The 17907-nt window shown below is 39.6% G+C and overlaps 1 protein-coding gene across 3 annotated transcripts; it reads left to right on the forward strand.

Moving 5' to 3' along the window:
• Positions 1-895: 895 nt before the first annotated feature.
• On the forward strand, positions 896-16974 carry LOC143285383 (uncharacterized). Of its 3 annotated transcripts, none has more exons than XM_076592618.1 (8): positions 896-938; positions 3263-3582; positions 4299-4464; positions 6359-7550; positions 9870-10035; positions 13762-13987; positions 15304-15469; positions 16691-16974. In XM_076592618.1, the coding sequence occupies exons 2-8, from the start codon at positions 3382-3384 to the stop codon at positions 16965-16967; spliced, it is 2394 nt and encodes a 797-aa protein (XP_076448733.1). In that variant the 5' UTR covers positions 896-938; positions 3263-3381; the 3' UTR covers positions 16968-16974. The 3 variants fall into 3 exon arrangements, with proteins under 3 accessions (XP_076448733.1, XP_076448734.1, XP_076448735.1); XM_076592619.1 differs by having other exon boundaries at positions 15307-15469; XM_076592620.1 differs by having other exon boundaries at positions 9870-9966.
• The last annotated feature ends 933 nt before the right edge of the window (positions 16975-17907 follow it).

Below are 17907 nucleotides of genomic sequence, written 5' to 3' on the forward strand. Positions count from 1 at the left end.
ATTCGGATGAGACGATAAACCGAGGTCCCGGCGTGTTCAGCATGCACTTATAGCGGACGTAAAAGAACCCACGGCAACACAATGGTTGTCCCTGACAAAATTGTGTAGAAAAATCCACTTTGATAGCAAAAAACAAATAAAACTGCACGCAGGAAAAACTAGAGAGAGAGAGAGAGAGAGAGAGAGAGAGAGAGAGAGAGAGAGAGAGAGAGAAACCGACCGACAGACAAACAGGTAGGCATGCAGGCAGACAGAACAGAAAAAAAATAATGTAAACATAGCCTACACATGAAAGAAAACGACAAGGGTAAAAAAAAAAAAAAGAAAGAAAGAAAGAAAGAAAAAAGAAAAAAGAAAAAAAAGAAAGAAAGAAAGAAAGAAGTTTTTAAAAAAAAGGAAAGAAAGAAAAAGAAAGAAGAAAAGAAAGAAAGAAAGAAAGAAGTAAAAAAATTAAAAAAAAAGAAAGAAAGAAAAGAAAGAAAGAAAAAGAAAAAAAGAAAGAAAGAAGTTAAGAAAAAAAAATTTTAAAGAAAGAAAGAAGTATATTTTTTTTTAAAGAAAGAAAGAAAGAAAAAGAAAGAAAGAAAGAAAAAAAGAAAGAAAGAAGTATTTAAAAAAAAGAAAAGAAAGAAAGAAAGAAAAAGAAAGAAAGAAAGAAGTTTTGTTTTTTTTAAATTTTTTAAAAAAGTAAAAAAGAAATGAAAAAAAAACAGGCAAATTTCAAAAGCTATAAGAGACAGACAGACAGACAGACAGAGAGAAGGGGGGTGGGAGTGGGGGAGGGGGGGAGGGGAAAGAGAGAGAATTTTCAGATGCTCATTGGTTTCGTTTGCGTTGCTTTCTGTGACAACCATTACCCACACTCCCCTCTTTCAACTTCCGTACCGGAAGTTGAATTGTTGGAACCAAAACGCAGCGAAAACGCAAGTTGGAAATAAGTATGGTTGAAACTGTTCTTGTCGGGGATGGACGGGGAGGGGGGAGGCAGTAGTAGAGGGAAGGGATGATTGTGTGTGCGTGTCTGTGTGCATGCATGCTTGTGTGCGTACGTGTATACTGTGTGCTCGTTTGTGTGTGTCTGGAGAAAAAAGTTTTTCCTTTCGGACTGCAGCAAACTCTCTTGCTGTCTCAGGTAGTATCTTTAAAAAAGCAGTCAAGAAAAATCTGACGAAAAAATATTTGGTAAGAATGTTCTTAAAATTTGGCATTTAAGTATTGCGTGGTTGCTGCAAATAGGCTGTCCACATAAGTTTTTTGTGTGCACCTGCTTGTGTCTATGTGATTTGAATAGTGGAAAGGTGATGTTTTCTCTGGCTTGCTTTGGCATGACTTGTGTGTGATTTTCATCATTGTCATAATAATATATATACACATATATGTGCAGGGCCATATATATATATATATATATGGAGCAGGGTGGGGGGGGGGAGCAAATTTTACTATTCTGCTTACAGTCCCATGTAATGCAGACTTTGCTACACTTAATCCCTCTTACTAAGATGATAAATTTATTATGAATCTGAGTAACCTATCCCAAGCACCTTCTGTCTGGAATTCGTTTACTTTGCATCTTTGTCACCAATGTTGTCCTCTTTCAAAACAAACTTGAGAACCCACCTGTTCAAACAGGCCTTCGGGTGTGATGAAGCGTAGCAAATTGTCTGCATTCACCCCCAAAAACAGAGTATGGCTGCCGACATGGCGGGGTAAAAAATGGTCATACATGTAAAAGCCCACTCATATACATACAAGTGAATGCGTGAGTTGCAGCCCATGAATGAAGAACAAGAAGAAGAAAGTCTACATTCTTCTTCCTCCAACCCACCCCACTTTACCCTCTACTGATATCATCATGTTGTGTGTATGTGTCTGTGGATGGGTGTTTGTGTGTGCGTGAGCATGTGTGTGCATGTGTAGGGCATATTTTGTGCCTCTTGTGTGTGTGTGTGTGTGTGTGATTGTTTATTTCTGCAATTTATAGTATTGTCTTGGTATATAGATACACACATATATATATGTGTTGTTTTTTCATGTGCAGAATACTGTTGTGCATGTATTGTAATAATGCACTGTTGTATATGTATATATGTATTGTTTCATGTGAAGCGCTTAGAGCCCATTATATGTGGAGTTTATGCCATGTAAGTACTATCTATTATTGTTTTTAAATCTGTGATTTAATGTTGTTACGATTTGTTATTTTTCCAAATATGAAGACATGTTTTACAAGATTTCATGATTTATCAAGGTACACGATAGTGGGCTATTATTTGTGGCTTAGTTTTAGTTGCCTTTTTTTTAATAATAATTTTTTTCAGATGTTTACAGACAGCCAGTTTCAGGGTAAAATTCTTATATACAATGAACGCTGAAACATTTTTATGAGTACAGTTCTGGTTCGTCTGCTCACGTTTTCAAGACATTAGTGGGATTTGTAAGACAAGGGCACATGCACTGCTCCATGCACTACATTCTTCTTGAAAATTGATAAATAATCATGGGTACAGAGAAAGAAAACTGTTACCCAGAGACTTCCCCACAAATAGGAAGCTCCAGGTCCATTTTTTTGTCATATTATGTGACAGGTATACAGCAAAAATGGCAGAAGAATTATGAAATACTATGTATACTATGCATTTATTCAAGACTGGACAAGACCCTTTAATTTTGAATATGGCACACACAGAACAGACAGACTGTATTATGTTGAATTACTCTTTGTCACAGCAGATTTCTCTGTGTGAAATTCTGACTTCTCTTGCCAGGGAGAGCACATCGCTACAATCCAGCACTACCCTTTTGCTGTATTTTTCTGCCTCAAGTTTATTTGTTTTCCTATCAAAGTGGTGGTGTTTTTGTTTTGTTTTTTTAACAGAATATTACAAGGGCAACCCTTTTGTTTCCATGGCCTCTTTTACATGCACTAAGAGTGTGCTACATGTGGAACCTCTGTTTATCACCCAAGACGACCAACGAAGATCTAGTGGATGGGGAGGAAATACTGTCAAGTGTGGGATAAGATTCCATGTGTTCAGATTCTTTGGCTTCCTAGAAGGCTGCATTACCACTAGGCCACCACTCCATGAAACAAAACAAAAATGTAGTATCCCAGTTTATTTTTTTTAGTTTTCAGTTTCATTTGTTTATGCTGCTTTTGTCTTGGGACATGCTGTGAATATACTGCTGTTGTTTTTTTGTGGGTTAAAAAAACCCAGTTTACTGGTGATATCTGCTGATCATCATTTTTTTGTTTGTTCCCCAGGTTCACAAGAAAAATCAGTCCTCACCTGATGCAATTTGGAATTGAATTTTCTGTATTACAAGTCATTTGATCCCAGCACTCTGGATATATAAGTTTGTTTATAACATTAATCCAACAGTATGTCAGCAATTCCTTCCGACAGTTCGGAGTATGCTAGTGAATGTTCGCTGGGCTCTTCTTACTGCTTTGACATGCTCAAAGACATGGACAAGCAGAGAAAAGAGAATGCTGAAACTATGTGTGACATCCGCCTTACCATAGGAAATGACTCAGTATATGCTCATCGCTGTGTTCTGGCAGTCTCCAGTGGCTACTTTCAGGTATGTCTGTCTATTGTAACAATCTGATATTGCCTTGCTAACAGATATATTACTGATGTCCCAGATACTGATGACTGATGTCTCAGGTTATTAGCTCAATGAACCCAGCTTGTGCATCAGATTTCATTTCATTAAAATGGTTTCCATGTTCCTACATATGGATAAACTGCAAGCAAACTGAACTAACTTCTACTGTATTTCTGGCTGTGTCTGCACATGTCAGTTTGGAGGAAAAAATGATTGATTTGAATATTTTCTTTGTTTTTCTATATCAATATTAACAGGGAAGACTGTCAAGGCAGTAAACTCTCTAGGTTTGAATGAATGTTTTAGCTCGCTGTTTATCTCTAATAGAGATGTGACCAGATGTGCAAATTTAAGATGTTAAAGTTATTTTTTAAATGTTTTTCTTGGTGATTGATAATTCACTAATGGTTTAAACAAGGTTTCTTCATCATCACCCCCCCACCTCCTTCCTCCCCCCAACCACTACCTTTTGCATCAAAACAAACATACCGGGTAATACATTCGGCGGAGCAACAAAAAAGATCTAGCTTCACCTGTAATTAAATAGATAAAATTAACAGTGCACACTAGATGGAGGGAGTGGACATTGTATACAATGTGCCCTTTGGGATCATTGTGCTTCATTCATGTGCACAGTACTGTCATCCAGGGATGGTGGAAGTGTGAGTGGTTCCTCTGCTTGCGTGCAGGGTATGCTGTCTGGTGCGTTCAGAGAATCCCAGGGGGAGGGTGGTACCAGCAGCAAGATGATGGAGGTGGAACTGTCAGGCATGGAGTCCACCCTTGATGACTTGGACACTCTCCTGACAGGGATCTACATGGGCAACCTCAGACTGTCAAGGAGCAACGTCATTGGTAGGTTTATCTATGGGGGGGAGTGGGGGGGGGGGGCATATTTTGGATTGTTGTTTTTTGTGAGATAAGAAAAACATGAAAGCATATCAATAATAGTAACAGCCAGTCAGTTTAAAAAATAAAAATAAAAAAATAAAAAAATCCTGAAGGTGTGAGTTGAAAGTGGAGTGTTGGCCTAGTGGCTGTTCATTCACCCAAGCACGTTGGGTTACGCTGCTGGCAGGCATCTGCTTGGCAGATGTGGCGTAGCGTATATGGATTTGTCCAAACGCAGTGACGCCTCCTTGAGCTACTGAAACAGAAACTGAAACTCATTCACCTAGGATTTAGGAAGCGAGAGAATCTGTGCGCTCAGGTTCGAATCCCACACTTGCCAGTATGTTCTCTCATTCCATTTGCCCTTGAGTGGTGGTCTGGACACTAAGCAATGAGATGGGATGATGAACTGATGTCCCATGTGTAGCATGCACTAAGAACACGAGAGTTGTCCCAGACAAATTCTGTAGAAAAATCCACTTTAATAGGAAAAAAAGTACAATTTCTGGCAGAAAAAAAAGACCAAATGAAAGGTGGTGCTGCACTGTAGTGAAGCGCTCTCACTGGGAAGAGCAGCCCATATGCACCCAGAGAAATCTGTTGTGACAAAATATAATACAATACAATGCAATGCAATACAGCACAATACAATGCAATGTAGTGCAATGCATTTATTGCAATGCAATGCAGTGCAGTGCAAAGCAGACCATCACCATGCACCATTCTAGTATTGACCTGATGTTATGTGACATGTCAAGGCTTTGTACACTTCACGGAGTCAGACTGAGTTCGAGGTTTTGTGTGAAATGTTACAGAAAAGTGTATCACAATTCAAGTAATTCTTTAGATGTTCTGTTGATGCACGGTTGTTTCAACTGCGACAAAATGGTTTTCTGCACACACACAAATTTTTTGTTGTTCCAAATCAGTCTGAACTGATCATTGTAGTTAGATGCAAAAATGTAGTTTAATTACACGTACTTAACCGTGACCCACTAGTGCAGACTCCAGCAGGGGTCTGACGTTCGTAGATTTTCATGGTGGTTGTCATGTTTATTCATTGTGTCTGGTATACTTGTCTGTTGTTATGTCAAAATGTAAATTTGTTTAATTTTGTACAGTGTGGATAAGAGGGTAAGACTGAATTATCATGCCAGAAAATGGTAAAAATGCTGTGTTTTTTGTTTGTGGTTTTTTGTTTTTGTTCGGTGGGAGGGGGGTGGGGGGGGCACGTGAAACTGACCTATAATGGTAAAAAATGGTGAAGGTGCTATGTTTTTGTGATAGGTATGAACTGACTTATGATACCAGAAAATGATGAAAGTGTTGAGTTTTTTTGGTACATGTGACTGACTTATAATGCTAGAAATCCTGAAAATGGTAAAATAGTTGTGTTTTTGTGACACACGTGACTGACTTGTAAGTCCAGAAAATGGTGAAAGTGCTAGGTTTTTGTGACAGATGAGGCTGACTTGTAATGTCAGAAAATGATGAAAGTGCAGTGTTTTTCTGGCAGCTGTGACTGATTTATAGTACCTGAAAATGGCAGAAGTGCTATGTTTTTTGTGAAATGGGTGTCTGACTTATATTGCCAGAAAATGGTAAAAGTGTCTTATTTTCATGGCAGGTGAGACTGACTTAAAATACTAGAAAATGGTAAAAGTGCTTTGTTTTTGTGATAGGAGTAACTGACTTAATAGTACCAGAAAAAGGTGAAAATGCTGTTGCTGTTTTTCAGGAATGTGTGACTGACTCATAATACCAGGAAATGGTAAAAGTGCTATGTTTTTTGTAAAAGGTGTGACTGACTTTTAATACCAGAACATGGTGAGGAGTGCTATGTTGTTTTTTGTGACAGGTGTGACAAAACTGGCATGTTACCTGCTGGTGGAGAGTGTAAGTAGCAAGTGTGAGACAGTCTTGCTGCAATACCTGTCCATCCACAACTGTCTGCAGTACCTGAAACTGGCCCATAGCTTCAGCCTCAACAAGCTCTTCAGAAGATGCCACCGTCTGCTGCATTTTCGTTTCCATGACCACTTCATCTTCCAGCCAAAGATGCTGATCCTACCTGCTCTCTGTCTTAAGTTGGTGACCAGCATCTTTCGCTTTGTCCGTCCCCAGGATGTGGTACAGTTCCTGGTTCACTGGGTCGAAGGGCACTCACACGGAGACGGTGAGTTTGTGGAGGATGACAGGAACACCAGGCTGGCTGCAGCCTGCGACATTTTGAGCTCCACCAGTTCTGAGATGAAGAACCAAAGCAGATACGTCTCTAGGCAGAGTTTGGTTGGATGCACTGATATCATTGAAGCCTTGCTGAGTCATTGTGCTTGTTGTTTAACAGATGTTAGCTCAGGTCAGGAGAAATTCAAAAGTGATAGAAATGAAGATATGTGCAAAGACAAGGTAGGTGAGAGCAGCAGTAAATCAGGTGAAACTAGCACAAGAGAGGATGAAGCTGCGACATATGATGACTCCAAAAGCAGCAATGCATGTGAACTTCCAGACATGCTCAATAAAAGTGATAAACCTGTCCATGATGGTGTTCAGGTCTCCTACCTGCCAGTGAGTGGTTTATGTACCACAAACAACAGTGGTGGCAACACCAGCTATGATGGTTCGGACCAGGACAGATCTGGTGACTTACAATCACAGTCATGTACTCCTTACAGCACCAACAACATCAGTATCAACCATGTCCTTGAAAATTGCCAGTCAAAAGAAATAAAGAGACCCATTCCTCCTGCTGGTCCTCACTCCATCCCAGAATGCAGCCATGAGAAAAAACCAAGAATGCTGAACAGTTTGGCAGACCTAGCAGATGTGGTGGTTGCTTTTGTACCTGACGAATCGGTGGTGAACTACTTCACGGCCACACACTGTGCAAGAGACCGCCCTCATTTTTGCAGTGTGAGATTCATTGTGTGTGTCTATCACATCCAGCAGCAGCAGTGGCTGTGGGTGGGGTCCACAGTGTTCCCACAAAAGTTTGAGGAAAGGGACGCCTGGAGGGTTGCGTGTGTCAACTGCAAGGCCTACTTTGTCAGGTGGGTTCTGTCTTCACAATGGGTGTGGCTTTCAGCTCTTTGACTTTCACTCTTCAGTCTTCAAACTCTAGACATTCTCAGACTATATTATGTTTTCATGAAATATGGAAAATTTCCTTGCAAGCACACAACAAACAAGCACAAAGACATACCCGCACGTGCTTCCCCACTCCTTTCTTCCCCCCATGCACAAATATACACACAGTGCATTTGCTAGCACACACACGTGCGCAAGCATGTACTTGCATTGCTATCCCCGTCCCCACACATTCTTGTGCACAATACTATTGCATCAAGATGCTGCTTGAAAAAAACCAGACAAATTTAAAATCTGTGATGTTCTTAAAGAAAACAAACTAAAACCCATTGAAATGCCCACCGAACTATACATGTACATGATCCATGCACACTCTTGAATTTAAACATGTTGACTTGCAGAAAATATTCAGTCTCACTGTTTGTCTCCAGTCTTACCACCTCTACTCAAGATAGTGATAGTGTCATTGTTGTGTATTGTTCAATAGGATGTGCTTAACCCACCCACCACCTCACCCATATATGCCTCTACCCTCCTTCCTGCCCACAACTCCGCCCACCAACTTGAACTACAAAAACACTAGTGGTGAATGTCAGTGTAAAACTGAAAACACAGTACATTTTAAATTGATTATTTGTGCACTGACATCTCATGAGAAAAGGAAAATGAGAATGCTTCAGCCCAAGAAGACTTTACATGATAAATGAAAAAAAAAAAAAAAAGTACTGGTTAAACAGAGAAAAGAGGACCTTCTTCATCATTCGTGGGCTGCAACTCCCACATTCACTTGTATGAACTGGAGTGGGCTTTTACACGTATAACCATTTTTACCCCACCTTGTGGGCAGCCATACTCCGTTTTCAGGAGTGTGCATGCTGGGTGTGTTCTTGTTTCCATAACCCACGGAACGCTGACATGGATTACAGGATCTTTAACATGCGTATTTTTTATCTTCTGCTTGCTTATACACACAAATGGGGGTTCAGGCACAAGCAGGTCTGCACATATGTTGACCTGGGAGATTGGAAAAATCTCTACCCTTTACCCACCAGGTGCCGTTACCAAGATTTGAACCCAGGACCCTCAGATTGAAAGTCCAGCGCTTTGACCACTCGGCTATTGTGCCTCGTCAAAAAGGGGAACAATAATCAGTGAAAATTATATCAAAAATATGTGAGGACAATCTATTGAGAACATGATTTTAAAACCATGCAGCTCCATCAGAGGAAACCATTTGTTTTTTGGGTGTTTTTTTTTTTTTTAACCTAGCCTGGACACTTGTGTTTCATTGCACTGAGCTGTATTGCTTTTTTTTTTTTTATTATTGTCACAACAGATTTCTCTGTAAAAAAAAATTTGGGCTGCTGTGCCCTTGGGAGAGCGTGTCACTACAGTTTGGCACCACCCTGTTTTCTTGTCTTTTTTTTTTTTTTTTTTTTTTTTTTTTGCCCCATCTGCGCCGCTTATTCTAGATTCCCCCTTACACAGCCACACCCAGGTTCGTCCGTCACAGTTCCAGCATCAGCAGTCCGCAGGGAACCATCAGTGTTAGGTCACCAGGAGGCCACACACCAGAGGAGACCCTGCACTGCTGCTGAGTCACTTCGGTGGTGTTCAGTGGTGCCTGTCCTGATTCAGCATACTTGGGACACCACCTACTAAGCCCCCTACTAACGACAATAATGGCTTAGTGAGTGTCCCTCCCAGAGTTTAGACCGCCACAGCCCCCCTTGAATCTGCCAGCACTGCTTTTTTTGTCTGCAAGTGTATTTGTTTTTCTGTCAGAGTGGGTTTTTTTGGGGGAGGGTGAGGGGGGGGGGTACTATTCTAAACAACAGAATTTTTAATTGATTATTCAAATCCCCTTTTTTATAATATATATATATATATATATATGTAATTGACAGTATCGTTTTTGTTTTTTTGGTGTGTTTTTTTTTTTGTGTGTGTTTTTTTTTGGTGGTTTTTTTTTTACATACTAGGTTTCTATATTATATATTCTACCATTATTAGAAAACATTTGTAATATTTTATCATCATGGACAAGATATTTAAAATCTGTTTGAGTCTTTATGAGAGGAAAAAAAGTTCAAGTTTTGCATGCTCCTCTCAAACATGCAGAAATGTTTGTTGTGAAACATTTATCTGGCACATGTAGAAACATTTGTGAAACAGCTTGCTGTTGGTTAGTCTGGCACATGCAGAGATATTTGCGAAACAGTTTGCTGTAGTGTAGGGTAATCAAGCACCAGGTTTACTATTGAATTTTGTCTGCTACTCAGTTTGAATCGTTGCATCCATGTTTTGGACCTGAGGACAATGGCCTGGAGCAAGCTGGACGACAGGCCTCTGCATGACATCGCGTCCTTCACCTCCAAGGTGTGCAGTCTTTTGCCCCTTGCTGTCGGCAACAAGTTGTACGTGCTGGCTTCAAACAAACAGCCTGGCGTGAGTTGCTGTGCATAGACCTTTCATGTCTTTCTAATGACATTCAGCTATAACCCATGCTCTGTGTGTGTGTGTGTGTAACTAAATATGCATAGTCTTTGAATCTGTTTTATGCTTTTGTGCATTAAATCTTTTGTTGTGTATGTGTTTTTAATGTTTTTGACTCACTTGTGTAAACAAAGTGAGTCTATGTTTTAAACTGGTGTTCAGTTGTCTGTGTGTGTGTGTGTCTGTGTGTCTGTGGTAAACTTTAACATTGCCATTTTCTCTGCAAATACTTTGTCACTTGACACCAAATTTGGCATAAAAATAGGAAAAATTCAGTTCTTTCCAGTCATCTTATTTAAAACAATATTGCACCTCTGGGATGGGCAGTCATTTTAATCATTTTTTATTCAAACAGGAACTTCTTTTGCTAGGTATGGAAGTCATATTTCTGTTGCATGTCTTTGCTGCAGATAGTAAAAAAGGTAAATTAATCTGTAATTAATGCTAGGGGATTAATTAGCTTTAAACTGATCTTTCTCATCTTAAACATTACATTTTGAAATTATACTCAATACATAAAAAGGTTGTGTGTTTTACTCTCAGTGTACAGGGCTTTCACTATGTTCATTTGCCCAAGTGGTCTTTTTCGGAAAATACTAAAATCAATACTATGAGTGGACTTTATAGATCTATTGGCTGAGCCCTGAAGGTCATGGGCAAAAATCAATTGCGTACACATATTTATACATATTCAAAGCACGTGCTCATAAACACGAAGGTCGCCATTTTGTTTCAAGTTGTTGGCCTGCCGTTCAATCCTATATTCAGTTGACAATATACGATAACATGTGATGGAAATTTGGAGGAGACCGTTAAATATTTATTCAGAGAAAGATTTGTGAACACCTCATCACTTAATGGATTATGCCCCAAACTGCCATAAAAATATCAACAAAATCAGTTGGAATTCAGTTAAAAATAATAAACCATAAGAGTGAATACCCTTGATGGAACGTAAAAATTTCCAGTCTTGACTTTTCTCAAAATGAAGTCCTTTTCACTTCATACCACATTTAGAAGAACTTGTACTTGGCTCTACATGTTATTAGTTTATCAGAATACTCAATTTTCATATCAACTTTAAAACTATAAAAAAAAGAATGAACATAAAAGAGAAATTAAATCGACTGTGTCGAACATTTCTGGCGGATGTAACTAAACTTGTACATCTATCTAGATCCAGATAAAACAGCTAAATGTTAAAGTGTGATTGCGGCGATAGCCACGTCTCCTTTACTGCGGACTTAAAAAGAATTTTTAATTGCCCTTAAAGATTTTTTGAATGCCCAAGATACACCAGAATGATTCAAACAGCGTTCTCACTGCAAATACCGCAATCAATTTATCGCCCTTTAAAAAAGCATGTTTAAATATTAATTTTTTTAACATCAGTTAAGGAGCCACGATAGTGTATTGGGTAAAACAGTTTCTTCTCACCCGAACACGCGGGGTTCGAATCTGCCGTCAGGACTTTTTTTTTCTTTTTTCTATTTTTTTAACCCGAAGCTGTATAATAACAAATACAGAACACATTTTAACGATTAGATTTTTTTTTTTCTTTTAAGTGTATCACAAGTGAGTCTTCCAGGCCTTGCCTCTCTCGTTGTAAAGTGCTTTGAGCTCCCTTTAAGGGATGAAAGTGTTCGACAAGTATTCTTTTCTTCTTTTTTTCTTCTTTTTTTTTTTTTTTTTACTTGAGACGTTAGTAAATTTTATTGATATATGAGTGCCACAGTTGTAGAATGATGCTTTTGGTTGTAACATTTTATTTCAAGAAAAAAGACAAAACACATTGTGTGTTCAGCAATACCAAGTCTTGACAGAAAAAAATGAGCAACAACAAGCCTAGCTGAGGTATCCAGCTCTTTCATATGCCAAAAATTATCAATAAACACAATGGCAGAAGAGGCACACAATATTTGATATCTAAAATAAGTTGAAGAATGACGGCTTTCGATACCAAGGATCACAACTTGATAATATTTCCTGACTCTGGCAGTCAGTAATCAGAAAAAGAAAAATCTTTGTTCTTCCAGTCTGGAATCAGGGAGACAAAAGAATATTTGCCAGTGTATCTTTCATCTTTCTTTCGTTTGAGCTTCGTACCTGTCCATTCTTGAAGTTACGTAAGTTTGCAACATACCAACCATGTACCTTCTTTTAGTGCTAACTGAGAGCATTCACATGTACCCTGTTGTGGCTGTACCCTTATCTGGGAGCATTCATACCTGCCCTGTAATGGCTGTAGCCTTAATTTTGAGCATTCATACTCACCCTGTGGTGGCTGTACCCATAACTGGGAGCATTCATACCCACCCTGTGGTGGCTGTACCCATAACTGGGAGCATTCATACCCACCCTGTGGTGGCTGTACCCATAACTGGGAGCATTCATACCCACCCTGTTGTGGTTGTACCCATAACTGGGAGCATTCATACCCACCCTGTTGTGGCTGTACCCATAACTGGGAGCATTCATACCCACCCTGTGGTGGCTGTACCCATAACTGGGAGTATTCATACCCACCTTGTGGTGGCTGTACCCATAACTGGGAGCATTCATACCCACTCTGGGATTGCTGTACCCATAACTGGGTGGTGATCTCCCAGGACCAAGCTGATTTGTTGTGTTGCAATTATGGTTTATGTCATGCAGGAGTTTCGACAGGCCTGTTTTTATCCCAATGTACATCCTCTTAACTTAGAGGATCTGGGAAAACTCTTTACCTGGGCTATACTCTTTGAACAATCTGACTTACGTGGCCTTAGTAAATGCCAAGGGCTATACTCTTTGAACAGTCTGACTTATGTGGCCTTAGTAAATGCCAAAGCTCCCACAGGCATAGAGATATCATTATATTCTCAAGGCTGATAATGATCATGGTATGGATACTGATTTAGCACCTGTCTTCGGTCATAGACCCAACTCAAACAAACACTTTACAAACATGGAGTGGTTTGCACATCAGGCTGCCTACCTGGGTAGAGTCAGCTGACAGCTGCCATTGGGCACTCATTTGTTTCATGTGTCATTCAATCAGGTTTCAGTCATGCACACACACACACGCTTATACAGACATACAACATTTTATGTGTATGACTGTTTTATTTATATACCCCACCATTCTCCCATTTTCGGGGAGGTGCATGATTGGTATGTTCTTGTTTCCATAACCCACCAAGTGGACAAGTGGTTCTTCAACATGCATATTTGATCTTCTGCATGCATATTCACACATACAGGGTTCAGGCACTAGCATGTCTGCACATATTTTGACTTGGGAGATCAGAAAAATCTCTACTCTTAAGCCACTAGGTGTGATGGGGATCAAACTAAGGAAACTCAGGTGAGAATCCAGTGCTCTAGCTATTTGACCACCGCGCCGTTATTGTGACACATAAACCTGTGGCAAGGTGGTGATCCAGCCAGGCAGGTGCTAAACATTGGGGGCCGCCGTGGGGCCTCCCATCCTTCGACCCCACCTCCAAAGCCCTACTCCCCCATCCCCAACCTCGATTTTTGCCTCCAAAATCTGCATATGTTTTCGGATTTGTCATCCATCACATGAAGAAAACAATCAAGCTTTGTGAAAGTTTATGAAACTGTTGGAGATTGTTTGACTTGTCTGTATATTGATGATTCAGTGTTGTTGTTGTTGTTGTTTTTCAAATTATTCAGCGTGATGGCTGTGGATTCTTCCAAACCATGCAGCACTACTTCCTGCTTGAGGAGAACAACACATGGAGACCACTTGCCATAGTAGAGCACAACCACATGGCCACACCTCTTACCATATCCTCCATTGAAGGCAGCAAAGTTTTTGTCATCAAAGCCACTATCCCAGTAAATGTGGCAAAGAGCACACTTCTTGTGCAAGGGGGACACGTCTTTGACACTGAAAAAGGTGTGGAAACTTTGTGGGTGGATTTTTTTCCTCTCTGTATTTTTTTTTACTCATGTGAAGTGATAATAACTTGAAAGGGTATGTCAGAAATATACTGATGCTTAATTAATGTTTGCGTAAGAACAGCATTAATAAATCCAAGTTATTTCTCAGAGTGAAATGTGTCAAGCTGCTGAGTTCAACTTACACAGCAGTAATGACAGCAGTGGCAGGTTATAATACAGGTTATTTTATGACCAGTTATGATACCAGGTTAAATGCATGTAAATGTGAATTCCATATAATCCATTAAGTAGAATTAAACAACATGTGGAGCAAAGCTATTTGTTTTTCTCATTATGACACAAAGTTGTCTACCCTGAAGTTCAGGGAAGCCAGAAATAGAATAAATGACTGACCCAAGGATAGTATATTTGTTTCACAGTGTTTCACCAGTTTTAGCTTTCTATAACCATTGTCACAATAGTTGTTCATCATCAACTGTTTCCTAGTACACATTAGAATAATAACACATTTTGGAAGGTAAGTGGGGGTGTCTGGCATCCATTCCACTCATAAGCCTGCCCCACAAGTGACCCGGTCAAGGTTAAATGATGCACACTGATGGCGTGACTGACGCAAAGTTCAAAGTGCTTACAGTAGAACTGATTATCCATGCTGTAGGAAGGAAAGGGGGAATTCTCTGCTGCACAGTTTTCCAGCCTCCAGGAATGAAGGGTCAGATTTCCATAAACTGGAAAACTGTGCTGCAGGAATGAAAGAGCTAACTGCACTCCACTGCAGCTTCCCATGTTCGATATCAAAACAGAGGTGAAGGTTTTTATTCACATATTTTGAAACGACTTACAGAATGAGGTATTTTCTGGCAGTAGCACTGACATTTGAAGAGATACTGCAAACTGAGGATAATACTTTCCTTTTCAGTGCATTTGAAAATGTTCCTGTGTCCTTTTCCGCTGTCATATGATCCAACTTGTTTGTTTTATTTTCATCAGATATTTGGGTTGCAGATCACACCTTCAAATGTTGAATATTGCTCACTCTATTGTTTGATGTGTTTTATCTTTCTTTTTTTTCTTTTTTTTAAAAATATATTTCATTGAGAGGTTGTGCCCCAAAATCTGAAAAAACATAAACCCGTAAAATCCTGTAGTTTTCATGAGGTTTTGAAGACCACATATCGAGTATTTTGGCTGTATACTCGGTGTGTTACAAATGTGTGATGTTCAAGAAGTTTTCATGAGGTTTTGAAGACCTCATATTGAGTATTTTTGCTGTATACCTCCTCAGTGTGTTATGAACATGGGATGTTCTAGAAGACGTGACGGTGTTTGGCGCCCCACAGTACTTTGAGTCCCCTGTCCGGTTGCTGGTGCGGGATGGTGACATGCACGTTGTGGACGGTAGAAGTGTGCATCAGCGGCTTATGCGGAATGGACGGTGGGAAGCCAGAGGAGAGGTTGACCTTTCTGACATCAAAAGGTAAGACATGAGTCAGATTTGATAGTTTACAGGTTGACCTTTCTGACATCAAGCGGCAAGACACGAGTCAGATTTGACAGAGGACATGTTGACCTTTCTGACAGGTTGACCTTTCTGACATCAATGAGTAAGACATGAGTCAGATTTGATAGTGGACAGGTTGACCTTTCTGACATCAAACTGTAAGACAAGAGTCAGATTTGATAGTCTACAAGTTGACCTTTCTGTCAGATTGACCTTTCTGACATCAAGCTATAAGACATGAGCCAGATTTGATAGAGGACTGATTGACTTTTCTGACATCAAAAAGTAAGACACGAGTTATTTCATGAGTAACAGGTTTATTGCATTGTACACAGGTTGCCTCAAACCAACCCCCCCCAATCCCCCACCCCCCAAAAAAAAAGACAAAAAAAGTTTTTCTTTTAATGATGATGATAAAAAGACATGCATAACTTTGTTCAATCTGTTTTATTTTTTCTTTTCTTTTCTTTTTTTTTCTCTCTCTCTTTTTTGGTTTGAACCTCTTGCTAAGCATCATCTACTGAATCAAAAAACAATTAGTTGTTTGGACAAGGCTTTTTTTGTTTTCTTTCTTTTTTTCCTTTTTTTTTTTTTTTTTTTAAAGATATATCTGTGTCCTTCTTTATTCATATACTGAATATTGTACAGAGAACAAAAATGATCAGCCGCTTGGATGGAAGTGGGGGTTTTTTTTTATTCATTTTTGTTATTTGCTTGTCTTGTATTATTTACGTACTGAATACTTCTCCAGTGCAGAGAACCAAAAAACGAACAAACAAAACCAGCTGCTTTAGATCTTGTTTTTTGTTGTTATTCTTTTTCTTGTTTTTGTTTCTTTCTTTTTTAAGATATAAGTGTGTTGATCTTTATTTATGTTTTGTTTTGTTTTGTTTGTGTGTTCTTCCTTCATATTGTGAATACCTTCCTTGTGAAGAGGAGGAAAAAACAAAAACAAAAAACAAAAAAAGATCAAATGCTTGGATGGGGGTAGTTTTCTTCATCTTTCTTTTTTAATTTAATCTTAATCATTACTGAGCTGACTGTGTTGCATATTGTTGCATGAATGTTCATGTTATAAAAGTGGTTGTACTTTGTATGCTTAATGTTACATGTACTTGAGCCAAAAGATAAAATCTTTATGAATTGACAGACAATACAGCAGTATCTTATCTTAACCGTTTTCTTCATCACTTGCAGAGGTCGGTCGCTGTCATCAGAGGCACGCCTCCCTTGCTTGAAGCTCCTCTCCACCTCACTTGGGTCTTCAGGATGGCAGCTGAACGCTCCCAAGCTCCACAAGTCCTCCCTCACCGAGCTGCGCCTCGACCAGGAGGGCAAGGTGTTCACTGTGCGCCACCCACCCCCGCCTTTCAGCTACATGACTATTGCCGCTGCATCTCGGCTAAGTTCTGAGTTTATAGGGTCTCTGGAGCCCTGCCGCTACCTTCATGTGGACCTTGTGGTTGAGGACTGACAGCACTGAAATCGTGGAGGGATTTTTTTTTTCTTCTTTTTTTTTTATGGGGACATGTTGGTTGATGTATATCATAAACTGTATCCTTTACCTGGCAAAAATGTATACAAGAAGTTTCTCTGGTTTTCTCTTGTGAAATGTCTTTTTTTTTTATTCTTTTAAGATAGGACAACATTCTTTATTTTTTTGGATTAATATGTCAATTATTCATAACAATTATGTGTATATCCTAATCGCAATGTAACGGCGAAAATGCTGTGGACAGATATCCTGTAATAGGCAACAACAACAACAAAAAAGATCCCTTGCAAAGAATGTTCTTTTCTTTCAAGAACATGTGCATCACAGTGAAAATAACAAAGTATTTTTTTTATATTTTTGTATTTTGTATTTTTTTCTTTTTTGTCACAACAGATTTCTCTGTGTGAAATTCAGGCTGTTGTCCCCAGGGAGAGCGTGTCGCTACACTGAGAGCGCCACCAATTTTTTTGTATCCAGACCACCACTCAAGGTGTAGTGGAGGGGGAGAAAATATCAGCGGCTGAGCCGTGATTTGAAGCAGCACGCTCAGATTCTCTCGCTTCCTAGGCGGACGCATTACCTCTAGGCCATCACTCCACTCACTTGCACTGCAGCTAACAAATATACATACTTGCGTACATGCATACATACATACACCACACACATACGTCCATCCATCCCATCCATGCATACATACATACATGCATGCATACATACATACATTAGATGGATGGATGGACAGACAGATACAGACACAGCAAGTACACATTTGAGGTAATGAAATGGCAGACCAGCTGCCCAAGAACGCCATGGGAGAAAAATTATCAAGATCCTGCATATCATGCACAGGCTTGAAGCAGAAGGTGAACACTTCAGTTAAAGGTCTTTGGTAGGAAGTGTGGAACACCCAGATGCACAA

Source organism: Babylonia areolata, chromosome 9, assembly GCF_041734735.1.
Source record: "Babylonia areolata isolate BAREFJ2019XMU chromosome 9, ASM4173473v1, whole genome shotgun sequence".
In the NCBI taxonomy this organism is placed as follows: domain Eukaryota; kingdom Metazoa; phylum Mollusca; class Gastropoda; order Neogastropoda; family Buccinidae; genus Babylonia; species Babylonia areolata.